Below are 25,392 nucleotides of genomic sequence, written 5' to 3' on the forward strand. Positions count from 1 at the left end.
GTTACTCTTCTCAGATCTGCACTAGAATTATTCTTGTAAAATCAGAAGTGGCTGAAATAACTATGCTAAATGTAATTTCTCCTTTCAGTTTGGCCCTAGCAATCTAAATTGTGGTTTTGCTGTTTGGAAATTCTCTGTTGTAGTGTATTGCATAGACACACACTGTCTAGTGTCAGGCCACACTGGTCAGTGGTGGCCGTGATGGTCAGTGTCGGCCACACTGGTCAGTGGTGGTGGTGACAGTCTAGTGTCAGCCACACTGGTCAGTGGTGGTGGTCGTACTAACCACCTCTAGACAAAAACAAACAAACCACCTCTTTAGACCTAGTTTACCACATGCTAGAAAAGAGGAACATTTGTATGTGGAATTGAGATTGAGGATTAAAAGTAGCCACCATTTAATTAGTATACCTGTGACATGACTATATGCTCCCCCCCCCCTGTGACATGACTGATGCTCCTCCCCCCCTGTGCTGTAGGTTATGAGATGAAGGTCTACACATCAGATAAGAAGGCAGCAGGTACACTGAATGACCTCCACCTGGTGCTCAGCGGGGAGGCTGGTGACTCCCAGCCTGTCACTGTCAAGAACCGCTCCATGTTCCAACGTGGTCAGATTGATACTCTACAGATAGCAACTTGTCCCATTGGACCACTCAAGTCGTTGCAAGTGGGGCATTCCCCTCATGGGGGGCGTGGCAGCTCATTGCCATGGTACCTGTTCCAAATGGTTGTCATGGAGCTTAGTAGCGGAGTCAAGACAACGTTTCCCTGTCGTCAATGGTTACCCGCTAGCCAACAAGGGAAGCCACTCAACTACACCACTCTACATAAAACTCAGAAATGAACTTCATAAACATCTTTTGTACTTCACAATGCATAAATAATTAATTGGAAATAAAAAACACATAATAATTATATTATTGTTTTAATCACATAATGTTAAACTAGTCAGATTCAAAGCTGTCAAAAGAGTCATCAGCATATTCATAGTCGTTGTTAGCAGAGGGGATCCGGAGGGTGCTGCTACTACTAGTCGTAGAGGTCGGAGGTCGCGAGGGTTTACTAGACAGAGTTGACCTCTTGAGAATGGTTGGCTCCATTGATGTGTAGGATAACTCAGAGTTATAGGCTGCACAGGGATAAGGGGGATCGAGGGGACTATAATTATGAGGGGGAGGGGACTATATGAGGCTGGGGGAATAATACATTTATAGTGATGCATGGTGCCTTTGGGGAAGCCTGAACATGACACACAAAAGGCTGCATTTGAGAGTGTATAGGAAGTGAGTACATGGTTGTGTGTAGGTGTCTGCTCACATTGGTCTGTGCTGTACTGCGGAGGGAGGAGCAGCTCTATCTTAGAGCGAGCGTTATATACAATCCTACTGGAATCTCTAGCACCAGTGTAAGTGGGGATCTCCTGTACTCTGGAAGAACCAACATCAGGCATCAGCAAAGCTAGCTCCTGTATGAGTGTGTACAGAGGGTGAGGCTAGCTCCTGTATGAGAGTGTGTACAGAGGGGTGAGGCTAGCTCCTGTATGAGTGTGTACAGAGGGTGAGGGTGGTTATAGCTATACCTTCTGTGAGTCAGCTATGAGGTTGCACTTGGTTCCTATGAGACCCCAGGCTTGAGATAGATCTAGCAGTCCACTCTTGACTGTCATTAACTTGACAGCTTCATTCTCACGCTCCAAACCACTCACTGTAAGAGGGACGAGGGGATTGATTCATTTATTTAGCTACTTGAACAAGGTGATAACCATCTTAATTATTGTACAATTTAAGCATTGTCTGTTGAACGAACACACACACACGATCAGTAGGGACACACCCACACACACACGCACACACCCACACACACACGCACACACACACCTTCAGCTTGGGCCAACATTTTGGAGTCTGAGGTTTGTTTCAGTTTATCTCGAGTTGCTGACAGATCTTTGTTTCCCTTCACTATCTCTTTCTGAAGCTTCTTCTCCTTTTCTTCAAGAGTGCTCTGTATAGAGGATCAGATAATGGAGGCCCTAGCAACCAAACCACACCCACTTATGCACGTACCAACTGCTTTCTGACTGTATTCAATTTCTTCTCCATATCACGAATCTTTTCGTATATTTTCTTGTACTCTTTTAGTGAGACTGCAGTGAGTACATGTCTCACACACACATACACAGTTAGCACACGTCACACACACACAGCAGGTTAGCACATGTCACACACACATCAGATTATTGGGCCAATAAAGACATTACAATGTTTTGAGGTCATGCTACATGTATTATGTGTAGTCTAAGGAAACACATACCCAAATGCCATGTGTCTGAGGTGGTGAGATGGCTATCACATCCCTGACACTACACACTTATCTACACAGTACAGTCTATAATGGACACATTTGGGGAACAATGATATAACATAGAGGTGGCCTTTGTTGAATTAACAAACTGTTCATTTGGGGCCTGGCTTTCATATCACAGTTGACCCTTCTTCAGAGGTGACCATTAAGAGTGGTTCCACTGTACACACACACATTGCTACAAACATTGCTTACCTACAAAGTCTCTCTGAGCCTCAGCCCAGAGAAGGTTGAGCTCTGTGACATTATGGAGGACATCTTGTAGTGCTGGGTTCTCCTCCTCTTGTGACCACCGATCTAGGGTCTGGGAGAATGACACCTGAGCTGCTATCAGGTCCTTGTACTTCTGACGTGTGTTGGACTGCTCAGAGATGAGGAGGTTTAGGGGGGCGTGGCCACTACCCAGTGAGCGCAGTCGAACACCTCCCCTGAATGGAACCAGAGATATGATATAATTATGATGGAACAGTGTGTGTGTGTGTGTACAGTTTTATACAGAGCCTAAAAACCTGGGCATAAATTAGCAAAGTACATAATTGCAATGGTACTCCATACAGCTGAGTTACCTTCTCAATGCAGCAGTAGCTTTGCTCATTGCAACCTGCCTCTGATATGTTTATAGGAAGAGCTTGTTTATCTACACAAGAAACAATCACCACAACAGCCTGGGTCAAAACAACAAGCCCCTCCCCCACTTACATTGCGCATGCGCAAACACACGTGTCGGTCTTAAAAACCACACGTGGAGTGCTAAAGTTAGTTCAGGGAAACGGGACTGTTGCTGCAAGAGATGGCGTCCACTTCTAGTGCTGTAGATGTCTCTCTGTCCTCTCCGTGTGTCAGCTCCCCCCCTCAAGCTATCAACGAGTCTGGCTATTGCAGCGACACTGTGGTACACTCCAGCACGGAGCTGCAGTCTGCGAGTTCATCTGATGCAGGGAGCAGTGTCCAGTTGGTGCCAGGCGACTCTAACTCACCCCTGGCACTACTCATGGAGCGAACTGGCTGCATCATTATTCAACAGAACGGTCAGAGACGCTATGGACCAGCTACCACCTGGGATGGACCTCCTCCAGCCAGGGGCACAGAGGTTTGCACTGGGTGCATGGTGTTAACTGTACATAACTGCTTGTATAATATAGGTGTTTGTTGGTAAGATCCCGAGAGACTGTTTTGAAGATGAGCTAGTTCCCGTGTTTGAGGGATGTGGCAATATATACGAGCTTCGTCTCATGATGGACCATCACACTGGCCAGAACAGAGGATATGCTTTTGTTGTCTACTCTACTGTAAGAGAGGCAAAGGAATGTGTCAAAAACTTGAATAATTATGAGATCCGCAAAGGCCGCACTCTAGGCATCTGCATGAGTGTTGATAACTGCAGGCTCTTTATTGGTGGCATCCCAAAGAGAGTGAGTGGATGTCCGGATGTTATCCAGATGCATTAATAGACTATCTTTATGCAGGTCTCAAAGAGTGACATAATGCAGGAGATGCATTGCGTCACTGAAGGTGTTGTAGATGTTATAGTATATCCATCAGCTGTTGACAAGACCAAGAATCGTGGCTTTGCCTTCATTGAGTATGAAAGTCATCGCTCTGCAGCCATGGCTCGCAAGAAACTAATGACAGGCAGAGTGCAGCTCTGGGGCCACAGTATTGCAGTGGATTGGGCTGAACCAGAGCTGGAGGTGGACCAGGAGATCATGGCACAGGTCATTTGTTCACTACACTGTACTCTATTATAGCCTTTGTACCACATCCCATTACTTTACAAAGCTCCTAATTTAATTATTTATTTCTAGTACATGTTAGGGTACGAGCCTGGAACAGTGCTTGTGCAGCCAGGCGTGTGTTTATATAATTATTGCCTGCTCCTATTAGGTCAAGGTACTGTATGTGAGGAACCTCATGCTCAGCACGACAGAGGCCACCATTGAGGAAGTGTTCAGTCTGCACTCTCTAGTGGAAAGAGTCAAGAAAATCAAAGATTATGCCTTCGTCCACTACACCAGTCGCAATGATGCTCTACAAGCAATGAAAGATTTAAATGGTGTGTAAAATTATTCTAAATTGAAAAGTGTTTGACCTTTTGTGGTTGTGAGATGTGTGTATGTGTATTCATCAGTCTCCATATTGTATACTAGGGTCCCTCCTTGATGGAGCAGAGATAGAGGTGTCACTGGCTAAACCAGTGGACAAGGATACTTACATGAGGAGCCCAAAGTTCCAACGCCAACATTTCAACACCACAGTGTATGTTCCTGTCGACCAGTACGGGAGTGTACTTCCTTTCTATCCCAGTTATGTCTCATCACCAAAGTGAGAGATGTACAGTGTGATGTAGTGACTGTGGAATGCTTCTAGCAGCCCCTGACCTTGTATATATATGCTCACTGTGATATATGCTCACTGTGTCCTTCCTTTGCTACAGGTACATGCTACGTAACAGTATGGGAGCTTGTACAATGCTCCGTCTACCACGATCTCCCGGACCAAGGCCTGGAATGTTCGCTCTCTCCCCAGCTACTCAGACACGCTTTGTTTTCCCAGCCTCTCCCATTCGCTCCAATACACCAGCACTGCCACCCACGTATGAGCCTGCACGTGCTCCTACTGTGTGTGATGAGTCCCCACTCTACTCAGCTGGTGTTCATCCATCCCCTCATGTCATCAAGAAGTCATCAGTGCAGGTAGCTTGTGTGTGTGTGTGCTGGATAGATCTCATCATCTGATGGAGTAAATAGTAGTGTGTGTGTGTGTTGTGTGGTTGCTTCTAGGATATCCCCTCCAACCAGAGCCTTACTCTCCCTATATAGCTCCTTGAGGAAGTCTGTGCTAAGAATGGCTGGGGCTCTCCACACTACAACCTTCACTCCACATCCAGTCAGAATCAGAGTGGAGAAGATGTTTTATTTCTCTTCAAGATCACCATAGCAGCCGTTGGCTACACTTACATGCCCACCAAACTCAGTAGAACAGTTGAAGATGCTCGTGTCCTGGCCGCCGACCACACCCTCTCAAGTCTCAGATATCCCATAGAAGGTTAGACTAACTATTGCCCTTACTGTAATATATCTAGTCACAATATGAATTTTTCTAGTGAGCTAAACCTATCTTGTGAAGAGCTTAGGCTAAAAGCTTGTGTGTTGTAATCCTTGTTCCTGTGTAGGGTATCAGATGGTTCGCCCAGCTCCTCTACAATATACTGAGTTACCTAGTACTGCTAACTATGTTACACTTCAAAACTCCACCAAACCAGCCTGGATGGGAGCAGGAGGAGAGATGTATGCTCCAGCCACTTACGTCGATGCTCCCATGCAAGCAGCCTTCACTCCAGACATGTATCAGCAAGGCTTTTGATGACTCAAACTTTGCACCTTTTTGTCTGTATTTGCACGTATTTTCAAGCCTGCCATGCCAGGCTATAATCACCGCAAGGTGTTTTATTTGGTTTGTGCTGTGTATGTATGTGTGTCAGGTGCGTGCACTTGGATGGAATGTGATTCGATTTTCTTTTTAGTATGCTTATTATGATAAGCCATTATCATGTGTTGTGTTGTTGCACATAATATTTGAACTAAAAAGATTATCGGCACGAAAATAATTATGACAAGTCAACATAATTATGTTAATTATGTAAAATTAATTAAAATTATATACCAGAGATTAAGGTTGTCTCTTATGACAACCTATCTATATACATTATATACTTAATTATCCAGCATGCATTAAATTAATATTAAATATTTTAACGAAATAATTATGAAATCAGTTGAGAAGTTAATTTTGAATGCAAGTGAGATATTGGACGTACATGAACACAGAATGATTCTTGGTTGATTGATTGGTGTAATCAACACCACACGAATTTAGTGTTAGTATAGTTTTTGAGGGAATAGCTTTGGTCTCTTGACAGGGCTCCAGCCGTGCTCTCCATCCATGAGGTCAAGGAGGTCACTGGGTGGTTCCTCTAGTGCAGTGAAGTCAGGGTTTGAGTCATCAGAGGCTGTCTCCAGGTTCAGAGAGTCAAGCATAAACGGTGGGGAAGAATCGTCCATTGCCATAGGCCCTATGAGGAACTGCTCCTCCAGAACAGTGTCTAGCTCATCCCTATAGTCACAATGCAATGGTGGACTGACTGCACACACAGTGTAGGGCTTACGTTGTCTGCAAGAGATGTTCTCCATTGAGCAGACGATAATAAAGTGGACGGCTACTCTCAATAGGGTCAACAAAGCAGGTCCTAAGTTGAGTGTACATGTCCGTATTGCTATAGAACAGATGTAGCCATTGCAATTTACACAATAATTGTTGTAGCCAAGTAACAGTAACAGTACTTACCTTTGTTTCATGATCTTTCGTATTTCAGCCTTTGCTGAATAGAGGTAGTTTGAGTTAGGGAAGGTAGAGTTAGTAGCTAGTCCCCCAGAGAGATTGCTACTGATATGCCTCAGAGGAATGATATCAGATGGTGGCCTGCAAGAGACAGAATGATGGAGCCATGTACAAGACCCAGGTGTGAACAACATACATTGCCTGAGGGGTGATGGGTGGGAGTTGACTAGCCTCTTGGGTGCCGGTGTCAGTGAGAGGGTGACCAAGGACACGTTGCAAGTCACTGTTGAGCATGTCCCGCTGTCCTGGCAGCAACTTCTCTGCAAGGGAGGAAATAAATAATGAAAGAGAGTTTATTCGGGCATTAATTTCCTGTTTACTTGTTGGCTTGAGAGACTTTGCTTTACTCTTGCTCTGCACATTATCCTTGCTTCTCAACACAGCCAGTACCTCTCGAGACTTAGCTAGAGACTGCAATACACACACGCACAGTTTAATATAGTAGCTAAGCATTTATTATTAAATACCTTTGAGCTGCTGCTGGATATTGTTTTCCCAAGTGTTGGTCTTCTCTTCTGTTTGGAGGAGCTGGGAAGGGACAGAGAAGCCTTGTGGAATATCTCATGACCTGCACGCAAACACAACACAGTGAGGAGTTGGCTAGTCAACAGAAACAGTATTGTTGAGCTAGCTACCTGGTTGTCGGTGAGCGTGCAGAGCGTCCATTGCTCCTTCAGTAGACTAGAGGGCTGCAGTCGGAGAGAGGCTAAAGCTAGCTACAGCTCCACAGCTATGACACAAGCAGAAGAGCTGCTGCACAAACACTGCACTGAGCTCCTCCACGTGTTGTAACGAAGGTGTGTCCACCTGTCTTATTATGCAGTTAGCTGGCTGCTAAAACAATTGGAATGTGGACGTCACATATTGAAATTTGGGGAAAGGTCGTTGGAATTACAAACTGTTTCAGCAGATATGGTGTGTTTTATTTAGAATTAAAAAGTGAAAATTATAATCAAAAGAAGTTTGAGTTGCTGTATCCATATCCACAGTTATGCCTACGGAATGGAGGTATGTTTGACAGAGTGACTATATTAGGTTGACACATTACCATTAGCTATAACAAGCTATCTTCTGTCCTTCCCTGTATGCAATGCATCAAATATTGTTTAAAGAAAAAAAAAAAAAGAGAAAAAAAACCACATTATGACTACTTACTACAGTATCCTGAGGAGTTAGCGTTGTCCATACCACCGTTTCTAAAGCAAAGACTAGAAGACGATTGCTTCTGGGTATTACGTAGAAGCAAGGTGAGGATGACTCCAGTGTGTCATGTATCTATCTCTGTCCCCGCTCTCTCTAGTTGGTCAGTCTGCCTGCTGAGACCAGTGTAACCAGCCTATTGAGAGGCTACTATCAATACTCACTCATCAACCCACCACAAGACACAAAGTATGTCTATCAAACAAATATACCGTAGTGCTAGAAATATATACACATTACAAGGCTACTGTTTCTCCTCTATTAAACGCCATGATTTCAATGGGAATTGTACAGGCCTCGAATAAAAGGTGTGATACAAATCTATGTGATATGATGGGCACTTGCATAGCATTAGTTGTTCTCACCACACACCCCCCCCTCACAGTCACAGTGTTGGGCTCCTGGCTGAAGTACTGGATGGTCTCAAGGTCTACTTTGACTTCACCCTCTCTGATCACCTCCTCTATTCTCAAGAGAAGGCACAGTTCAAGCATCTCTGTGAGGAGGAGGGTTTCGGACGTGCCACTGTTGTCAATAAGATCCCTCTGGCACACATTAACAACAAGGCTGTCAGCAATCACACACCCACACACTCCACTCCTCACACTCCTCACAAGCACCCCTCCGATGTGTACGGGGCTGAACACTTTCTGAGACTGTTTGTAAGACTACCAATGTTTCTATCACAAGCACAACTCTCCACCGCCCACACACACACCATACACACTCATATCAAGGACCTTCTAGAGTAAGTCATGTGACTCTTATTGCATGTCATGTGATCACCTCCCACTACAGATACATGGTGAGTCAGGACGGACTGTTCTCTGATAGTCATTACCATGACAACGGTACACCTCATACCAACGGACTTGTGGACTCTGACCCCATGAGCACAGAACAATAAACTAGAATTCTCCCAATCATAAGTCTCTAGTACAATCTCTCTGTACATGTCATAATCATGTTGTTGTTGTCAAGTATTATTTTGACTGTTTGATGTTTGATCATAGAAAACAGCACATGTCAGTATACAGCATGAACAAAACAATAATTAGAAATGAGAACAAGCCCAGTTAGTTTGTTCAAGAGAGAATAGGTTGATTTCTCAGAAGTGTAGACCACCCCCCACCACCAGGGTCTCCCCACGCATGTCAGCTGAAGGGGCGGGGCTAATTATATCACCATAGCAACAAACAACACACATACGTACCTTCCTTAGTGATGGTGAAGTTAGCTCCCACATAGCAGTCCTTGAGTGTGACTCTCTCCTCCAGTCGTGCATGGCTGCACACGACACAGCCTTGTAGACTACACCTGTGTATGAGGTGTTAGGAGATACGCTACAGAGGTCACATGATCTCAACACACCCTTCACCAATGTTCACATGATCCATGATGACACAGTTGATGACTTTTGACCTCTCTCCAATGCTACAGTGTTCTCCAATACAGGCCTTTTTGACGGAGACCTTTTCGGCCAGTTGAGCAGAGGAGGCTACCTGACTGTCAGGACTCACACTCACTCCCTGTAACAGGAAAACAACAACTATAGTTAACATTTATCAGGGGTAGGTAATTATGAGTCACCTTTGACCTCCAGTTTGGCTGACTGAGCGGCTTCTCTAGTCCAAAGGCACTCAAGTGTCCACTAATCTAACGAGGAGTGTGTGTGTAATTAGTGTGTGAGGTGTGTGAGATGTGTGGGGTGGGGGAATAACGTACCATTCTGTTGGCCTCAGTGAATGCAGGCAAAGTGTTGACTCTGGTAGTGAACTCTGACCCCAGTAACAGAGCATGGCATCGAATAAGGTCCTCTCTGAACTCTTTATTGCCTCCAATGTGTCCGTTAAATGATGAGAATTCGTACGCTAAAGTCTCCAATTCATCCACACAAGAAGAAGCAGCCTTCACAAGAGCTACGAGGGAGAGATGATATATAGAGCACATTGAAATAGCTCACCTTGTTTGAGTGGTTTGGTGTAGGTTTCATTGGCTCTGATGGACTGATGATGTACAAGATACGGCACCAACTCTCCCTTCACAGAAGACACCTCCCTATAACACAAGCACACCCTCACACCCTCACACAAGTCACACCCTCACACCTGTTGTCCGCTAGATGATCCACCACCCACTTCTTGATGAGATACAGATGAGAGTCTAGTAACTCAGTGAACAGTCGTATATGAGGATATCTGTATGAAGGGAATAGGTTGCCAGGTACGCTTCAACTAATACACAGTGTTATATTAGTAGATAAAATATAATTTGTCAGATTGTTTCTGTTTCAGCGTACCTCTTGAGCATGGCTCTATTGAGAGTAAGATGGTCATCAAGGTCGGCCTGTGCTGACATGTACACTAGTCGTGAGTCACCAGACAGGCCAACAATGTCACGCTCTGTTGATCTCTTGCTACCCTCTTCCCGTACCAAGAGAGAGGTTAAAGTGCACTCGTGTACTTGATGAAAATCCATCAATGTCCTGAGGGGGACGGTGGTGATGAGGTCGCAGCTGATCAAGAGCACATCACTCTGCAAGAGAGGAGATACATCATAGCATCTGTAAATGATGGATTTAAAAATCAATTCTAAACACGGTATTCAAAAGACATCTCTTAGAGAGCTCTATAAGATAGCTCTATAAGATGAACCTATTGCTATACTGATGGCCCTCAGTTCAGGCACACATGCACGTACATGTATCTTGTTGCGTATGTGTCTGAGTGAGTCTGCAGTGCCCCAGTCCTCTGTCTCAGGGATGGTCACTGTGCTCAGCTTGATACGCAATCCCCTCAAGTTGCTCAGAGCATCAGACACTGCACCTGCTGCACTGTCTCGCACTACAACCAACGCCTCTGTGTGCATGATGGGGAGAGTGACAGTGATGCAATGTACGTGTGTGTACGTTAATACCATTAAATCCATTCTGCTCCAGCAGTTGTATAGGATACCAAATGAGTGGCTGGTTTCCTACTGGTAGTAATGCCTTGGGGCAGTCCTCAGTCAGTGGGTACATACGAGACCCTCTCCCAGCAGCTAGAATTATTGCTTGGAACTCGGACATCTTCTTCCAACCGGTAGGAATCGTCTCGATAACAAAGGAATGAATGAATATGACTTTTGTTAGTTAACGATTTTTACCATACAATTAGGGCGGGTTCGATTCTTGGGCTTGACAACTTTTATCAAAAAAACTTGCATAAATATAATTATGTTTCATCACACTAACTTTTTTTAATGTACTCAACTCAGTGCAGTAGTAAGTATATACAAGAGTTTTAGTCAGCTACAAGGTCGGTGTCAGCCCAGGCATTCCTGATGATGCTCTCAGCACGAGCAGAGTCAGGATGGAAGATGGAGATTGGAGCGCTAACAGGGTCAGCGTTTCCAATGTTCCCAGTGGATTGACGGGTCCCACTGCATAGCAATAGGAGTCAAGTACATTCAATATGCTGCTCATATTTCTTACTGAACAGTGTCTTTGTCATCAGCATAGAGTAGCAACTTAGAACCAAGGCAGCAGCAGAGAAACTTAGGATCTTTGCGGAACTCCAAATCCTTGAGGAACCTGAAGTCAATCAGTTGAGTCTCCACTTCTCCACAACAGTCAATGGCTGGTGGATTCTTACGCCAGCGAATGCCCTGTCCAGTCACACGCCACTCAGTGGTAGGCACACAGCACGGGCAGCAAAGCTATTGGGAAATAATTAAATGCTTGTACATCAACTTATTCTGACGTACATGGAAGCAGAATCCTCCACACTTGTCGTGGTAGGCACAGTTGGTGACAGGAGTGGTGGCAGTCCACAGAGCCTTGCTTCTGTCTGCATCCTTCCTGTGTTTTTTAAGCAGGCGCAAGTACTCGAGAAACTTTACCCTCTCGCCAACAACCACCATTTGCATTTCCTTGAGATGTCTCTCCTGTTTACAATTATTATACTTAACAGTAGCAATAAAAGCATATTAGTATACTCACCTCCAGCACCAGCAGTACAGCTCCAGTGACATGCTGCTCCGTGAAGACCTTAGACAAGTATTCAAATCCAGTTGGCTTGAGATACTTTTCAATCACTTCTTGCTCACTCCATTCTATATTAATGCAAGGGGGATATACAATTATAGCTAGCTGTATATATTGTCTAGCTAATCTCACCTAGAACAGTGTGTGGATCAAGTCCCCTAACTATATCCTCGACTTCCTTCCTTGGGGAGGTGGGCTGAGTAGTCACTGCCAAAGGATTCACAGCCATGACTACAGTATTGGATACAGTGCTTGTGTAGATCTATCTGCAAGCTAGCTTGAGATACGCCCCCTAAAACAGCTAGCTAAGCTGCCACACCTCGTTCTTGCACAATAAATAAACAACATGCAATGTATGGCTACACATTCAGATACGCCCCCTAAAACAGCTCAAGTAAAGTAGCTAAGCTGCCACACCCTCGTTCTTGCACAATAAATGAATATAAACTACACATTCAGTAGATCTACACTAGCTGTTCTCTATTTTCAACATTAATTGTTACTTTTGTTCTTTTGTACGTTAGTCAGCTACAAGGTCGATGTCAGCCCAGGCATTCCTGATGATGCTCTCAGCACGAGCAGAGTCAGGATGGAAGATGGCTATTGGAGCACTCAGTTCCGTTTGAGAAATATTAGTCCTGGTCTGCCGAGTACCACTGTGTGTATGTTGTATTTATTTGTATTTATGTTCACAATAGTTAGCTAGCAGAAACGGTTACTTACGAAACAGTGTCTTTGTCGTCAGCATAGAGTAGCAACTTTGATCCAACACAGCAGCACAGACACTTAGGATCTTTGCGGAACTCCAAATCCTTGAGGAACCTGAAGTCAATGAACTGAGTCTCCGTTTCTCCACAACAGTCAATGGAGGAGGTATTCTTACGCCAGCGAATGCCCTGTCCAGTCACACGCCACTCAGTGGTAGGCACACAGCATGGGCAGCAAAGCTATATAGGGGAAGATAGAGTGATGTTAGATAGCATTACAATCACGATGGCCCTCAGTGCTATTCGTAGTTGATAGTTGATAGTTCCTATTTCGCAGTTGCTAGTTGGTGTAGTTCGCAGGAACTAGTAACTGTAAACTAGCAACTAGCAACTGAACTATAACTATCAACCATCAACTATCAACTATATATGAGTAGCACTTGGGGCCACCATGATATTCATACTAACCAAGAAGCAGAATCCTCCACATTTGTCATGGTAGGCACAGTTGGTGACAGGAGTGGTGGCACTCCACAGAGCCTTGCTTCTGTCTGCATCCTTCTTTTGCTTTTTAAGCAGACGCAAGTACTCGAGAAACTTAATCCTCTCTCCAACAACCAGTACATTCATCTCAACCAAGTGATCCTCCTACACATTGAAATCATGAACATTGTCTGATTAGCCACTTCCATGTTAACTCACACTCAGCGCTAACAGTACAGCTCCAGTGACGTGCTGCTCCTTAAAGGTGTTAGACAAGTAGCCAAATCCAGCTGGCTTGAGGTACTTGTCAATCACTTCTTCCTCACTCCATTCTATCAAAAAAAGATGAGCTAAGAGCAGTCTGAGGCATTTGATAGTGAACTAACCAAGGACGGCATGAGGGTCTAGATCCTTGACGAAGGTCTCAATCTGCTTCCTCTGGGAAGTGGGCTGGATGGTCACTACTGGAGCTACTGAATCTTCAGCCATTGCTAATTATTAATTTTGCTTGCAGCAGTTCGAGATCCGCCCACAAAAGTTAGTGTAATGTGCGCATGCGTAAAACTGCCACACCCAAAACAAAAACTGATGACGCATAATGATTACATTTGTACTCTTTTACAGCCGCCCTCAATTCATAGTCCAAAATTAATTATGAGCAGAAATGATTCACACATACAATCTAATGTTTCTATATATCTCAGCAATTCTCTGATGCATAATTAGAGTATTAGTCAGCCACCAACTGCGTGTCAGCCCAGGCGTTCCTGATGAGGCTCTCAGCTCGTGCTGCCTCAGGGTGGAAGATGGAGATGGGCTCGTGTGTCTCTGTCTGAGCCACGTTGGAAGCCGTCTGGCGGGTACCACTGCACACAGGGAGGGAGGGGGGACAGGTTAATTGCTGGTATAGCTATGGTTAAAATGATCTAACACAGCAGGAATGGTGGCAAGGGTGGATAGACTGGTTATCAACTATCACAACATCACTTAGTTACCTGACAGAGTCTTTGTCATCAGCATAGACGAGCAGCTCAGAGCCAACACAGCAGCACAAGAACTTGGGCTGCTTTCGAATCTCCAAATCCTTGAGGAACCTGAAGTCCACAAATTGAGTCTCCACTTCTCCACAGCAGTCAATGGAGGAGGTGTTCTTACGCCAGCGAATGCCCTGTCCAGTCACACGCCATTCAGTGGTAGGCACACAGCACGTGCACAAAACCTGGAGAGAAGAGGGGGCAATCAATAGATGCTCTGGTGCTGACAAGCTTACTGGGGATAATCATATGCCAAGGAAGTAAATAACAGGCAGTTACTCACATGGAAGCAGAAGCCCAGGCAGTTCTGGTGATAGGCACAGTTCTTGACAGGTGTGACGCCAGTCCACAGAGCCTTGCTTCTGTCTGCATCTCGTTTGTGCTTCTTGAGGAGCTTAAGGTACTCCAGGAAGATGATACGATCTCCAATCACCATCACCTTCAACTCTTGGAGGTGAGGCTCCTAGGAGAGAGAAGCATTGTATGTCAGTAATGATATTGCTACCGTGGAATTGTAACCATGGAGTTAATGTTTCCATGGAACAATACTCTTATTACCACTATTGTGGGTTCTGTTTTTAAGATCCACACCCAAACAAGTTAATCATACGTTCCCATAGTTCCCATGACACTTCATTGAGGAATGTATAATTGCTAAGACATACAGAGCTGGCAATGCTATTCAAAGAAGACACTGATTACTCATTCAATAAGAATATCACACCACGTCACTACACACACACCTCATACCAGCACGGTTCACACCACCCACACACCTCACACTACACACATACTAGCACACTTCACACCACCCACACACCTCACACTACGCACATACTAGCACACTTCACATCACCCACACACCTCACACTACGCACATACTAGCACACTTCATACCACCCACACACCTCATACTACGCACATACTAGCACACTTCACACTACGCACACCTCACCACGCACAAGCATACCTCACACCACCCACACACTACGCACACACTTCACACTACACACACACCTCACACCACCCACACACTACACACGCACCTCGAGCGCTAGTAGGACTGCCCCATTGATGTGCTGCTCAGAGAAAACTTTGGCCAAATGTTCAAAACCAGTTGGTTTGAGATATTTCTCCACCACATCTGATTCACTCCATTCTGCAGACCAGAGAAATGACTATCAACACACATTGGCTGGTAAACAGTGAATTCATTGCATTGAGCTGAGGCATGCATGAATATTGACACTCACCAACCACACTGTTTGGGTCCAGATCCCTCACAAACGATTCCACTTCCTTTCGGCGGGACTGGGGTTGAGTGGTGATAGCAGTCTCCTCGGCCATGGCTACTCTAAACTTCTAACTGCTTGGAAATGGTAGATTGAGTAGAAGCATACGGTAGAAGTAGACTAAATACGTACTTTAATACTTGTGGTGGAATGCATGTGGTGAAATTGATGAGCCACACCTGATAATAGTTTGCGCATGTGCAAAACTAGCCTCGATTCCCTTTAGCGGCCTATAATTGAGGCGTGTGCAAAATCAATTAATGACAGGAAGTAAATTTATTTTCCTGTCAATGAAGTTTAGTGTTACAAAATGGCTGTTGCAATGCCAGCATTTCTTTGAACAGAAGGTGAAAGCTTATCGTACCTCAAGACCATAGAAAGCATGCAATGGCATTGATATCAACATCTACCAAGAACCTGATGAATGAGTACCACCGCCTGGCTGCAGACACTTTACTGGGACAGAGGTGTGTGCATGCTGTGCTGAGGGGACGTGTACTGTGCATGCATTGTGTAGGAGGTTACACTGTATCCCTGTATCCCTGTATTACTAGATACACTTGCAGGAGAGGTTATCATAGCCAGCAACTCAACCATAGATAGATAGATAAAGGGAAGGCATTAATGGTGGTGAGACCTGGTGCGATGACTAACTATGTGTGTGTGAATTGGCTTTGTGCTAACAAGTGCTATAATATGGTATCTTTATTATGCACATATTAATACCTTCACCTACACAGACACAGTCATCTGAGTGAAGCACTGCTGTCTGCTGCAGAGGTGAGCAGCCCCTCCCCCCTTCACCAGCCACGCCCCCTCACTGCTAACATTCATAGCAGACACTGTTTATTTATCCCAGAGCAATATAATGCCCTGCATGCCCGCACGTCATGAATACAAGCCCCAGAGCTGTGTTTCCGTGTGTGGTTGTCTTAGATACAATGCTATGTTGTTCTCACAGTTAATAATTAATGCTTTGCAAGCATACCAATAATATTGCTTTGTAAGCAACAGTTTGTCTGTATATTCTATCCCATACCCTCTCCCTGCAGGATGGACAGTATGATCGGCTCCAGACCCTACTGAGTGACCCCCATGCATCGCTGGATGCTCGCTGCCCCCTCACAGGGGACACTCCACTCATAGCGGCAGCACGTAATGGCCATGAGAGAGTGGTCCAGCTACTGGTGGAGATGGGGGCAGACCTCACTCTCAGCAATGACCTGGAGGAGAGTGCCCTGGAGGTGGCCTCTGCCAAGCTCAGGAAAATCATGCTCAGTGAGTTGTGGTAGCAGTCTGTCTGAAAGTGTTATGCAAGTGTACTCTCTTGTAACTAGTTGAGGTAAACCATTAACTCTGTTAATGGTTTGTTTCCTCTGTGTTTGTGCACAGGCTCTATTGACCATGATGGTCGTACAATGTCCAATGCTCAAGCTCTACTCCAGAATGCATGGCTAGGAGATGCAGTCTCTGTCAAGAAACACCTGGTAATCCCCACACCCTTCCCACACACACCTCACACACACCTTCACACTTCACACCTCTCACACCATCACACCTCTCACATCCACACACCCACACAGTCATCAGGGAACCATTACCTGGATGTCAACTGCAGCAACAACGATGGAATGACTCCGCTATTACTAGTCACACGAGACATAAACCTGTTTGACAGCATTCAAGCTGCCATGGAAACAAACTACAACCCAGTCAATGTTGTGCAAGACCTCATCGACAATCATGCGTATGTTCTGATCATGGTAGATCATGCCCTCCAATGACTATTCCCCTGCAGTGATATCAGCCACTGTGATCCCAAGGGTAGAAGTGTCCTCCATTTTGTGGCCACCTCCGAAGGTGTTCATGCCAGGAAGATGGTCTCTCTCCTCATGAGGACTGGGTCAAAAGTTGGTCAGTTAGTAAATGCTTTCTTTCCCACTAGTTATTGACAATTCTCTGCCTTCTCTCCTGTAGACTCTCTGGACCATCAGTTGAACTCACCTCTTCATATTGCCTCAGGGAAGGGTCATACATCCATCATCATAGCGCTGGTGGAGGAGGGTGGGGCTGACGTGAACAGTAAGGGAGGAGAGAGGAACGACACACCTCTCATGCTCACTGTAAGCTCAGCCAGTACTGTAGCTCCTCTGTACTGCATGCTCTCTGGTAGTTAGTGCTTAGCCATAAGGCTATAATATTATAGTACAATAAAATACATTTGCAATGGGCTAGGATTGGCCGGGGGAATATCTTGTGTACTACCTTAGCCCTGTACTGAGTATTGACTGCTGTACTCTGCACTAGTGTATATACTAGCAGCTGATGGTTACCCCGGCCCTTGTGTGTGCAGGCACGTGCTGGACACAGCGAGGCTGCTCGCTATCTACTAGCCAAGGGGGCGGATGTAACGGCTGTGGATGACAATGGTGACTCGGCCCTCACCGTGGCAACCACTCATAGCATGGTCTCACTACTCAAAGGTATTTGTGATAGTGCGAATTGAGCTAATTTATTTATAAAGACGGTGTTAATGGATGCCAACTTCACATGATTCCAATTTACAGCTTGTGATTATTTGACTACAAGTTAGCAATTTATGTGCAAATGATAGAGGACCATGCATACGGTCCTGTGTTTACTGTATAGTTTGTTGTCCAAATTAATTATGCCTCGAGGCGTAGCCGCACGAGGGATACGGTAAAGCTGACTGTGTGTGTGTGTGTCTGTGTCTGTGTGTCTGTGTGTCTGTTCCAGCTGTAACTGCTCAACGGTTGCAATGCGACGAAAACTAACAGCTTCTATACGCTTCTAGCCACGTTCTCTTGGATTTTCATTCGTGGATTAGCAAACTAAAGCTTCTTTCTCGAGTTATGGCTAGTTTGACTCACATTAAAGGCTGTTGCAGTCTCTTCAGAATCTTTCATAGCATCATCTGTCCGCACAAACTTTCTATTCAACATATGAGTTAGCCTTGCACTAAAGCGCTAGCTTTTTGTTAGCTACAAGACTCAGAAAATACCTGTTAAAACAGCTAGCTAGCAGTAGCCATTTGTGAAATTGATCTCTTTGGACACACCCTTTAATTATTCCTATGGATGTAATGCGCATGCGCGCTCATTCCCCAGATCCAGATCCTCCTGGCAGAATCATATTTTTCTTGAGGGCCTGGTAAGCCACAAAACACTACTATAGATAACAATATGTATGTACACAAGTCTTTTCTTCTTAAATATTATAATTATACACTGCATGAACTACAGATCCAATTTTCTTCTTTCTTGAGGTCCTGGTATTAAAGCCACATAATACAACAATAGATGCATGTAATAAGTCTTTTCTTCTCAGTGACTTTATATAGATAAGCTAACTTTATGAAATAGTTATGCACTTCCGCTTATAATTAATTGAAAACAAAATCTTCTTCTTTGTTGCTTCCTAGATCCTTGAGGTCCTGGTATAAGCAGCCACAAAACACAACAATGATACCATAATTATACAATTGCAAGTCAGTTTTAGACAGATTATTTTATACACTTTTTCCTCTTCTATACTTTCTCTTCTATACTTTTGAGCGAAAGCAAATCATGGCGAGAGGCATTAGCACAGCGCCAGCTTGAACACTAGTTGACCCTGTTATAATTATAATTGTAAATATTCGTATACAGTGACGTAGAACATGTTGTGGTAGAATTATTTCGCAATTTTAATTTTCGAATTATGCATTCGCTCTGCAATACAAAAAATCCGCCACCAATGAAAATAACTCACTATACGGTAGTTAAAATGATTTACCTAACCACACCCCCTTACAGAGGCGTGGATTGAGCAGACTACTACGAGTAAGAGTGAAGGGAACATGCTCTCTAGTGACGATGCTGAGTCAGCACAATCCCCTCCCATCACTGCTCCTGAGTCACCACAGTCGCTTAGCAACCGCTCGTTCTTCCTCACTGACCAAAGACTGAGTCAATCGTTCACTGAACCATTGACAGTCACCACCCACGTCATGAGTGGACACGAGGAGCAGTCTCCTGATCATGGTACGTGGGCATGTGTCCAGAGGAGGGCCTTTTAGTGAAGTATTATTTTTAGCAATTAGCTTCCTGATGCATTTGTTGCTGAGTATTTATTATTGTTATAATTATGTTTGTACTCCCTCCTACAGGTTCTTGTTTGACCCCGCGACCTTTGAGGGTGAGTGGGACAAGCACTGAAGGTGACGATGAGCTGGATGGTAGTGATGACATCACCACCAGTCCACCAATCAAACAAAGCCCTCAACGCCACACCAAACGTCACTCTGTGGACACTCCTAAAGCTTCAGTTGAGCCGCTAGAAGCAGATCTGAAATCTCGATCACTGCCTCGCAATCTGTTCACTGCTCTTAGTCGAGTTTCCGAGGTGAAAGGTCAAGAGACGTCTACTAGACGAGGAAGTAAAGGGAGAATAAAGGACGAAAAGAAGTTGAAACAAAGTGGTAAAAAGGGAGACAAAAAACGACCATTAAAACTACCGCTATCCCACGATCAACAAGACAAGAGTTCACTGTTTCTACCGAATGTGCTATCTAAGCAGATCAGCTCTCCACACAGTCCACGACCCTCACACACGTCACACCCACCCCCCTCCGATAATAAGCTACCACTGTTAAACAATATGCAAGCTGTAGCAATGGTTGCCGTGGATACTGAACAGGAACGATTTAGAGTACAGAACTTTGGAGAAGGTTCTCCCAACAAGACAAGGAAACGTGCTGTCCAACCCAAGGCCATCGGGAGGTCAAAGTCCATGCAACCTGTTAAGTAAGTGTTACGTACATGCATGTATGTATATATACAAGTTCTGATTAGTCGGTAGTTATCTTTGAGAGCCTGTAATTTGTTAAGAGGCATAATAATATAATTATAGCCTTCCATTTTTTACCATAGTTCTGCTGTTCAACTTTTGGTACATATGTAGCAAGTTGCTTAACTGTTGTCTCCTGTGTGCAGGTTGTCGGAGTTTTCTCTAGGTGTGGGTGGTGTGGGCGGTGGTGTGGGTGGTGGTGTGGGTGGTGGTGGTGGGCATAGGAGGGGCAGTCACGAGGGATCATTCCATCTATTCAGGAAGTCTGACCCCACACCACCCTCCAAGGTACACACACACACACAGTGTATATCGTACGTATAATAATTTTAGTGGGTTATTTTTGTATTGTGGAAAGTTTCGTATTATAGATCATCAAAAATTAACTGAGAAACTATTCTATCCTGAGCTAGCTGCACGAGTATTGCCTGGGTAGTTTATACGAAGTTTTGTACCAACAAAAAAATTATTGCATAATGTCAGTTGATCAGCCATTAAACATATCTCCTCACACAGGCAACCTTCCTGCCTAATGTGATCACTCCTCAGTTACACGGACTGTTCACTGGATCATGTGAGGGGACTAGGGGAATTCCCCAGTACGGCCAGTACCGACAAAAGGGGCGTGGCAGACTCGTACCATTGACCAATAAAAAGTCCTCACCCGTACAACAGCCGTCAAGTCCCCTCTCCATGGTAACCGAGAGAACTGCCGAGTCAGCAGAACCAACAAACAGCACAACTGAACTACACAACAGTCAAGACGACTCCAATAACAGCACTTTAAAGGCTTCCGTGTCGGGTTCAGAGTTCGATGTGGACAGTCTAGAAAAGAGTCGCAATATTCCAGCTGAACCGCCAGTTGCCCCCATCCCAACCCCCACTATACTCTCGCCATTAGAGGCACAGGTGCTTAACTTGTTCCCGCCCACTCCTGGTACCGCCCACCACCAATCAAACCTCGTTATCAACTACGCTCGTCAGGAGGGGAACGTCCCTCTCTCCCCTATATGGAATAGAGTACCAAGCACTGACGTCGATAGCAGTAGCAATAGTGAGTTCATCACCTCGTACATTGGTCAGAGCACCACCCCCTCACCACGCGAGCACGAAGTGTATGGTGTAAAGCGTGTGGGGGCGGATAGTGGGCAGGGAGAGTCGTCGTCGGGGGAGGAGGGGAGGAGTGAGGGAAGTGATGACACTGATAGCTCAGAGGAGGTACGTCTTTATATAATGATTGATTGATAGTCGATTGTTTGGGGACTGTTTCAGCTGCCATAACTTGAATTCTGTGGATCCAAAGTCAAAATTTTTATTGAAAAATACCTTTCAAATGGTGTCATAAAAGTTGATATGAGAAATAAAAGTATTTGCCAATTTGGCCGTACCATGGATCCCATGGTCCGAGGCCAAAAAATCAAATTATGGCTCAGCTGAAATTTTGGATTGCAGCATCATTTGAAAGGTTTTTTTCTAAGCTTTCAAAATGTTTGACATTGGATCAACTGTACTCAAGTTATGGCTGTTGAAAGATGTTCAACTACATCTCGTTTATTCAATGGTTTGGGGATTCTTTCGGCTGCCATAACTTGATTTCCGTGGATATCCAATATCCTGAAGCTTAGAAACAAATAGTTCAAATGGTGTCATCAAAAATCATATTTGAGAGATAAAAGTATTTGCCAATTTCGCCGTACCATGGATTATATATAGCCCATGGTCCGAGCCCGAAAAATGATAAATTAGGGCCCCAATGAACTTTTGGATTGAAACACATCGTTTGAAAGGTAATTTTCTAAGCTTTCAGAAAATCATAAAAATGTTGACATCGGATCAACTGTACTGAAGTTATGACTGTTGATAGACACCCCCCCCTCCGTTTAATTAATGATTTGGGAGCTGCCATAACTAGATCGAAAATAAAAAATTTTAGATTTTTCTGAAAGCTTAGAAAGAGACCTTTCAAATGGTACCATCAAAGTTGATATTCGAGAGGTAAAAGTATTTGCCAATTTGGAATTGAACCCACTCACGGGAACGCAAAATTATTGCTAGTGAATTGAACCCACTCACGGGAACGCAAAATTATTGCTAGTGAATTGAACCCACTCACGGGAACGCAAAATTATTGCTGGTGAATTGAACCCACTCACGGGAATGCAAAACTATTGCTAGTGAATTGAACCCACTCACAGGAACGCAAAACTATTTCATTATACTGAAGTTATGGCTGTTGAAAGACACCCCCCCTCCGTTTAATTAACGAATTTTGCAATCTTTCAGCTGCCATAACTTGAATTCTATAGATCGGAAATCAACAATTTTAGGTTTTTCTGAAAGCTTAGAAAGAGACCTTTCAAATGGTACCACCATCAAAGTTGATATTCGAAGTATTTGCCAATTTGGCGATACCATGGATTATAGCCCATGGTCCGAGGTTGAATAATGACAAAATTAATTATGGCCCTGACGAAATATTAGATTGAAACACATCATTTGAAAGGCTAAGCTTTCAGAAAATCATATGTTATGCAGTCAGGTTTTTAATATAAAGTTGTACATATAATTATCTCCACATAATTATTGTAATAATGTATCACTGACTTTACCCCCCCCCTGTGTTTATAGGAGCGTGAGAGTCTACGCTGGAAGAGGGGGCGGTTGCTAGGGAAGGGGGCGTACGGGAAAGTGTGGGAGGGGCTACTAGACTCTGGTACACTCATAGCTGTCAAAGAAGTGGAGCTCGACTTTGTCAACCTTGAGAAAGCTCAGTCAGTAAGTTCCTCTATAGGTAGCATTTACATAGGTAGTACCTGTGGTCTGTAAAGAAACACTTTCAGTATCATTTCATGGTCTAGCTAGCTATAATTATACAGTAATGCGGGTAATTCAAATTTTCGTATGAACAACCCATTTAAATATTTCGGATTTTTAAATTTTTGTTCAGCTCATGATCAGGATAGTGACGTTTAATATTGCGATAGAATAATTTCGTAGTTCTGATTTTCGTATGATGCTCTTCAATACAAAATCTACGAAAATGTTCACCATAAAAATAACCCACTATACGATATATCATAATAATAACACTTCCCCTGTGCAGCAATATGAGAAGATACAACTGGAGGTAGAGATCCTTCGTAGCCTGAGGCACAAGCACATAGTCAAGTACCTCGGCACTAGTCTTCAAGAAGGTCTGGTGTTTATCTTCATGGACTATATATCCGGGGGATCACTGCAAAGTGTACTGAAGCGGTGGGTAGTATTAATGTCATACTGTATAGCGGGTAAATTAGACGAATGAGGTCATTAAACTATTAATATTATTGGCAATTTTTTATGACAATCATGCAAATTTACTCGCTATACGGTACTCTACCAAATAGATAATTAATTCTTGCTACACTGCTCTTATCATGTCCATGCATGGATACACTGATTATATTATTGCTACTGCTGCTGTAGGTTTGGACCACTTCACTATCGCAACGTGTCTCTGTATACGAAGCAGATCACTCGTGCTCTTGTGTACTTGCACTCGAATGGTATTATCCATCGTGACATCAAGGGAGCTAACGTCATGGTTACGTCTAGAGGTGTTGTCAAACTGATTGACTTTGGTTGTGCCAAGCGTTACTGTACGGAGGGTGGGACTACTGGGTTGCACTCAGTGAGGGGAACCCCCTACTGGATGAGTCCAGAGGTCATCTGTGGCCATGGTTACGGGCGGAAGTCAGACATATGGAGCCTCGGGTGTACTGTACATGAGATGGCAGTGTCTAAACCACCATGGTGTGTGTGTGTGTGGGCGTGTGTGTGTGTAGCCTCGTTCCCAAATTTCGTTTACCTAACCTAGCGTTATGCAGTGTCTTTTGTTATCCTGTAACCATGACTACCCGCCCACACACACAGGGCTGATTTCCCACCAGAGTCTGCTCTATTCCAGATAGGACTAGGCAAGTCACTGCCACAGCTACCCGATCACTTATCCCCTGTACTGGTCGACTTTATACATCGCTGTCTCACAAGGTACGTATGTCACATGACATATTATGTGATCACATGACCCCACCCCAGGGAGCAGACGGATCGACCTAGTGCACTACAACTACTGGAGGACCCATTTCTAGCCTCCACACGGAAACGCAGTAGCACCAATAGCAATAGATAATCACTTACTAATATTTTTTATTTTTATATGTGTGTATATTTTGTGTGTTTTGTGTGCATTTGCAAATCAACCCTATTTTGCCTGTACGTGCATTATAATTATAAAGATTTTCTTTCCACAACAAATAAATCTGAAATAAAGTATATATACTAAGATTTTGATGAACACACAGACTATAATAGCTAGCTCCTCCATTTGATAACGGCATAACAGATGAAGAAAACGCCTACAATGAATAAAATGATGTAACACATCCACCGATTGTGACCAGCATTGGCCAATCCCTTGAGGCGCTTCATACTGCCCCCCAGGAGACCCCCTGCAGAGTCAAACTCCTCCCCCATACCCCCCAGGTAGCTGTTCTGTTTACGCATCTCGTCTCCAATGTCTATAGAGATCTGTGGAGTGTGTGGGCGGGGGTAAAGTGTGTGTGTGTGTGTGTGGTGGGTGTGTGCTTATCTTTGCAGCCAGGGGCTATTCTCTCACCGATTTCAGTTGTCTCACTTTGTCGGCCATTTGAGTGACCATCTGATCATTCTGTGACTCCACCATCTCGTGTGTCTGCACATGAGAGGCACCACCTCCGCCATTACCACCACTGCTCTGTTGACCACCAGACATGGACGAGTCTACAGGCAGGGCAGGGAGAGGAAAGCTCAAGGAATCAATAATTATGTCAGTGAGAATGTGTGTGTTGGTATTGTTGTACTAACTACACAGCAGCTTACCGAATGGTCTTCTTTGGCTCATAGTCTACAGCCTCCTATTACCATCTCTCTAGCTCTATCTTCAGTGCTTGTGTATCCTGAGACTAGCCGTGTCAGCACTTCAGCCACGTAGCTACTTTAAGCTTTGTCAGCAGAAAATTATC

At 44.4% G+C, this 25,392-nt stretch overlaps 10 protein-coding genes across 12 annotated transcripts; 3 read left to right on the plus strand and 7 right to left on the minus strand.

Annotated features, from left to right (window-relative positions):
* Positions 1–837: 837 nt before the first annotated feature.
* On the minus strand, positions 838–3,057 carry LOC135333259 (uncharacterized). Its single transcript, XM_064528186.1, has 7 exons — positions 2,931–3,057; positions 2,560–2,792; positions 2,067–2,146; positions 1,881–2,004; positions 1,583–1,707; positions 1,321–1,468; positions 838–1,132 (listed from the first exon to the last, which is right to left on the minus strand). The coding sequence occupies exons 1-7, from the start codon at positions 2,957–2,959 to the stop codon at positions 948–950; spliced, it is 924 nt and encodes a 307-aa protein (XP_064384256.1). The 5' UTR covers positions 2,960–3,057; the 3' UTR covers positions 838–947.
* A 28-nt stretch (positions 3,058–3,085) lies between these two features.
* On the plus strand, positions 3,086–5,971 carry LOC135332821 (probable RNA-binding protein 46). Of its 2 annotated transcripts, none has more exons than XM_064527740.1 (8): positions 3,086–3,454; positions 3,507–3,776; positions 3,831–4,079; positions 4,249–4,417; positions 4,512–4,686; positions 4,799–5,057; positions 5,184–5,409; positions 5,537–5,971. In XM_064527740.1, the coding sequence occupies exons 1-8, from the start codon at positions 3,155–3,157 to the stop codon at positions 5,725–5,727; spliced, it is 1,839 nt and encodes a 612-aa protein (XP_064383810.1). In that variant the 5' UTR covers positions 3,086–3,154; the 3' UTR covers positions 5,728–5,971. The 2 variants fall into 2 exon arrangements, with proteins under 2 accessions (XP_064383810.1, XP_064383811.1); XM_064527741.1 differs by having other exon boundaries at positions 4,512–4,620.
* Positions 5,972–6,111: 140 nt separating this feature from the next.
* On the minus strand, positions 6,112–7,573 carry LOC135333520 (uncharacterized). 2 transcript variants are annotated; one of them, XM_064528495.1, is made up of 7 exons: positions 7,398–7,573; positions 7,230–7,330; positions 7,083–7,173; positions 6,899–7,022; positions 6,709–6,843; positions 6,530–6,610; positions 6,112–6,477 (listed from the first exon to the last, which is right to left on the minus strand). In XM_064528495.1, the coding sequence occupies exons 1-7, from the start codon at positions 7,426–7,428 to the stop codon at positions 6,243–6,245; spliced, it is 798 nt and encodes a 265-aa protein (XP_064384565.1). In that variant the 5' UTR covers positions 7,429–7,573; the 3' UTR covers positions 6,112–6,242. The 2 variants fall into 2 exon arrangements, with proteins under 2 accessions (XP_064384565.1, XP_064384564.1); XM_064528494.1 differs by having other exon boundaries at positions 6,530–6,637; positions 7,398–7,571.
* Positions 7,574–7,641: 68 nt separating this feature from the next.
* Positions 7,642–8,982, plus strand: LOC135333264 (uncharacterized). Its single transcript, XM_064528190.1, has 5 exons — positions 7,642–7,770; positions 7,923–8,009; positions 8,063–8,151; positions 8,348–8,710; positions 8,761–8,982. Exons 1-5 carry the CDS (start codon positions 7,765–7,767, stop codon positions 8,867–8,869), a joined length of 654 nt encoding a protein of 217 aa, XP_064384260.1. The 5' UTR covers positions 7,642–7,764; the 3' UTR covers positions 8,870–8,982.
* LOC135333258 (translation initiation factor eIF2B subunit gamma-like) lies at positions 8,946–11,141 on the minus strand. The gene is made up of 10 exons (XM_064528185.1): positions 10,879–11,141; positions 10,663–10,820; positions 10,262–10,497; positions 10,071–10,160; positions 9,926–10,020; positions 9,688–9,881; positions 9,553–9,618; positions 9,334–9,491; positions 9,176–9,279; positions 8,946–9,120 (listed from the first exon to the last, which is right to left on the minus strand). Exons 1-10 carry the CDS (start codon positions 11,027–11,029, stop codon positions 9,071–9,073), a joined length of 1,302 nt encoding a protein of 433 aa, XP_064384255.1. The 5' UTR covers positions 11,030–11,141; the 3' UTR covers positions 8,946–9,070.
* LOC135333262 (uncharacterized) lies at positions 11,129–12,335 on the minus strand. Its single transcript, XM_064528188.1, has 5 exons — positions 12,119–12,335; positions 11,942–12,054; positions 11,707–11,886; positions 11,435–11,658; positions 11,129–11,382 (listed from the first exon to the last, which is right to left on the minus strand). Exons 1-5 carry the CDS (start codon positions 12,213–12,215, stop codon positions 11,244–11,246), a joined length of 753 nt encoding a protein of 250 aa, XP_064384258.1. The 5' UTR covers positions 12,216–12,335; the 3' UTR covers positions 11,129–11,243.
* A 46-nt stretch (positions 12,336–12,381) lies between these two features.
* Positions 12,382–13,728, minus strand: LOC135333260 (uncharacterized). Its single transcript, XM_064528187.1, has 5 exons — positions 13,563–13,728; positions 13,396–13,508; positions 13,162–13,341; positions 12,710–12,933; positions 12,382–12,642 (listed from the first exon to the last, which is right to left on the minus strand). The coding sequence occupies exons 1-5, from the start codon at positions 13,663–13,665 to the stop codon at positions 12,507–12,509; spliced, it is 756 nt and encodes a 251-aa protein (XP_064384257.1). The 5' UTR covers positions 13,666–13,728; the 3' UTR covers positions 12,382–12,506.
* An 82-nt stretch (positions 13,729–13,810) lies between these two features.
* On the minus strand, positions 13,811–15,625 carry LOC135333263 (uncharacterized). The gene is made up of 5 exons (XM_064528189.1): positions 15,464–15,625; positions 15,257–15,369; positions 14,494–14,673; positions 14,172–14,395; positions 13,811–14,042 (listed from the first exon to the last, which is right to left on the minus strand). The coding sequence occupies exons 1-5, from the start codon at positions 15,555–15,557 to the stop codon at positions 13,907–13,909; spliced, it is 747 nt and encodes a 248-aa protein (XP_064384259.1). The 5' UTR covers positions 15,558–15,625; the 3' UTR covers positions 13,811–13,906.
* Positions 15,626–15,779: 154 nt separating this feature from the next.
* Positions 15,780–24,650, plus strand: LOC135333256 (uncharacterized). The gene is made up of 17 exons (XM_064528182.1): positions 15,780–15,969; positions 16,243–16,282; positions 16,555–16,780; positions 16,895–16,989; positions 17,086–17,249; positions 17,301–17,416; positions 17,480–17,625; positions 17,856–17,985; positions 19,318–19,545; positions 19,671–20,307; positions 20,497–20,638; positions 20,867–21,568; positions 22,979–23,125; positions 23,454–23,605; positions 23,816–24,142; positions 24,263–24,379; positions 24,428–24,650. Exons 1-17 carry the CDS (start codon positions 15,890–15,892, stop codon positions 24,519–24,521), a joined length of 3,543 nt encoding a protein of 1,180 aa, XP_064384252.1. The 5' UTR covers positions 15,780–15,889; the 3' UTR covers positions 24,522–24,650.
* LOC135333265 (BET1 homolog) lies at positions 24,608–25,392 on the minus strand. The gene is made up of 3 exons (XM_064528191.1): positions 25,250–25,392; positions 25,008–25,150; positions 24,608–24,919 (listed from the first exon to the last, which is right to left on the minus strand). The coding sequence occupies exons 1-3, from the start codon at positions 25,269–25,271 to the stop codon at positions 24,704–24,706; spliced, it is 381 nt and encodes a 126-aa protein (XP_064384261.1). The 5' UTR covers positions 25,272–25,392; the 3' UTR covers positions 24,608–24,703.

This window comes from Halichondria panicea, chromosome 3, assembly GCF_963675165.1.
Source record: "Halichondria panicea chromosome 3, odHalPani1.1, whole genome shotgun sequence".
NCBI classification, from domain to species: Eukaryota; Metazoa; Porifera; class Demospongiae; order Suberitida; family Halichondriidae; genus Halichondria; species Halichondria panicea.

Coding starts and splice junctions, on each gene's coding strand:
- LOC135333263 (XM_064528189.1), bottom strand. CDS start 15,557: ATGGCCGAGGAGACTGCTATCACCACTCAACCCCAGTCCCGCCGAAAG. Junction 14,674..15,256: donor CAGTCCTACTAGCGCTCGAG/GTGCGTGTGTAG, acceptor TCTCTCTCCTAG/GAGCCTCACCTCCAAGAGTT. Junction 14,043..14,171: donor GATGACAAAGACTCTGTCAG/GTAACTAAGTGA, acceptor CCCTGTGTGCAG/TGGTACCCGCCAGACGGCTT.
- LOC135333265 (XM_064528191.1), bottom strand. CDS start 25,271: ATGAGCCAAAGAAGACCATTCG. Junction 25,151..25,249: donor GAGCCAAAGAAGACCATTCG/GTAAGCTGCTGT, acceptor CCCTGCCTGTAG/ACTCGTCCATGTCTGGTGGT. Junction 24,920..25,007: donor AAGTGAGACAACTGAAATCG/GTGAGAGAATAG, acceptor CACACTCCACAG/ATCTCTATAGACATTGGAGA.
- LOC135332821 (XM_064527740.1), top strand. CDS start 3,155: ATGGCGTCCACTTCTAGTGCTGTAGATGTCTCTCTGTCCTCTCCGTGT. Junction 3,777..3,830: donor TTGGTGGCATCCCAAAGAGA/GTGAGTGGATGT, acceptor ATCTTTATGCAG/GTCTCAAAGAGTGACATAAT. Junction 5,058..5,183: donor TCAAGAAGTCATCAGTGCAG/GTAGCTTGTGTG, acceptor CTCCCTATATAG/CTCCTTGAGGAAGTCTGTGC.
- LOC135333256 (XM_064528182.1), top strand. CDS start 15,890: ATGGCATTGATATCAACATCTACCAAGAACCTGATGAATGAGTACCAC. Junction 20,308..20,496: donor AAGTCCATGCAACCTGTTAA/GTAAGTGTTACG, acceptor TCCTGTGTGCAG/GTTGTCGGAGTTTTCTCTAG. Junction 23,126..23,453: donor ACCTTGAGAAAGCTCAGTCA/GTAAGTTCCTCT, acceptor TCCCCTGTGCAG/CAATATGAGAAGATACAACT.
- LOC135333262 (XM_064528188.1), bottom strand. CDS start 12,215: ATGGCTGTGAATCCTTTGGCAGTGACTACTCAGCCCACCTCCCCAAGG. Junction 12,055..12,118: donor TGATCCACACACTGTTCTAG/GTGAGATTAGCT, acceptor GCATTAATATAG/AATGGAGTGAGCAAGAAGTG. Junction 11,887..11,941: donor CTGTACTGCTGGTGCTGGAG/GTGAGTATACTA, acceptor AATTGTAAACAG/GAGAGACATCTCAAGGAAAT.
- LOC135333258 (XM_064528185.1), bottom strand. CDS start 11,029: ATGTCCGAGTTCCAAGCAATAATTCTAGCTGCTGGGAGAGGGTCTCGT. Junction 10,821..10,878: donor GGAGCAGAATGGATTTAATG/GTATTAACGTAC, acceptor TCATGCACACAG/AGGCGTTGGTTGTAGTGCGA. Junction 9,882..9,925: donor CACCAAACCACTCAAACAAG/GTGAGCTATTTC, acceptor TCTCCCTCGTAG/CTCTTGTGAAGGCTGCTTCT.
- LOC135333259 (XM_064528186.1), bottom strand. CDS start 2,959: ATGAGCAAAGCTACTGCTGCATTGAGAAG. Junction 2,147..2,559: donor GGCTCAGAGAGACTTTGTAG/GTAAGCAATGTT, acceptor TACTCACTGCAG/TCTCACTAAAAGAGTACAAG. Junction 2,005..2,066: donor ATACAGTCAGAAAGCAGTTG/GTACGTGCATAA, acceptor TCCTCTATACAG/AGCACTCTTGAAGAAAAGGA.
- LOC135333260 (XM_064528187.1), bottom strand. CDS start 13,665: ATGGCTGAAGATTCAGTAGCTCCAGTAGTGACCATCCAGCCCACTTCC. Junction 13,509..13,562: donor AGACCCTCATGCCGTCCTTG/GTTAGTTCACTA, acceptor TTTTTTTGATAG/AATGGAGTGAGGAAGAAGTG. Junction 13,342..13,395: donor CTGTACTGTTAGCGCTGAGT/GTGAGTTAACAT, acceptor TTCAATGTGTAG/GAGGATCACTTGGTTGAGAT.
- LOC135333520 (XM_064528494.1), bottom strand. CDS start 7,428: ATGGACGCTCTGCACGCTCACCGACAACCAG. Junction 6,844..6,898: donor CCCATCACCCCTCAGGCAAT/GTATGTTGTTCA, acceptor TGTCTCTTGCAG/GCCACCATCTGATATCATTC. Junction 6,638..6,708: donor CGAAAGATCATGAAACAAAG/GTAAGTACTGTT, acceptor TCTGTTCTATAG/CAATACGGACATGTACACTC.
- LOC135333264 (XM_064528190.1), top strand. Junction 8,010..8,062: donor GGGTATTACGTAGAAGCAAG/GTGAGGATGACT, acceptor CGCTCTCTCTAG/TTGGTCAGTCTGCCTGCTGA. Junction 8,711..8,760: donor CATATCAAGGACCTTCTAGA/GTAAGTCATGTG, acceptor CTCCCACTACAG/ATACATGGTGAGTCAGGACG.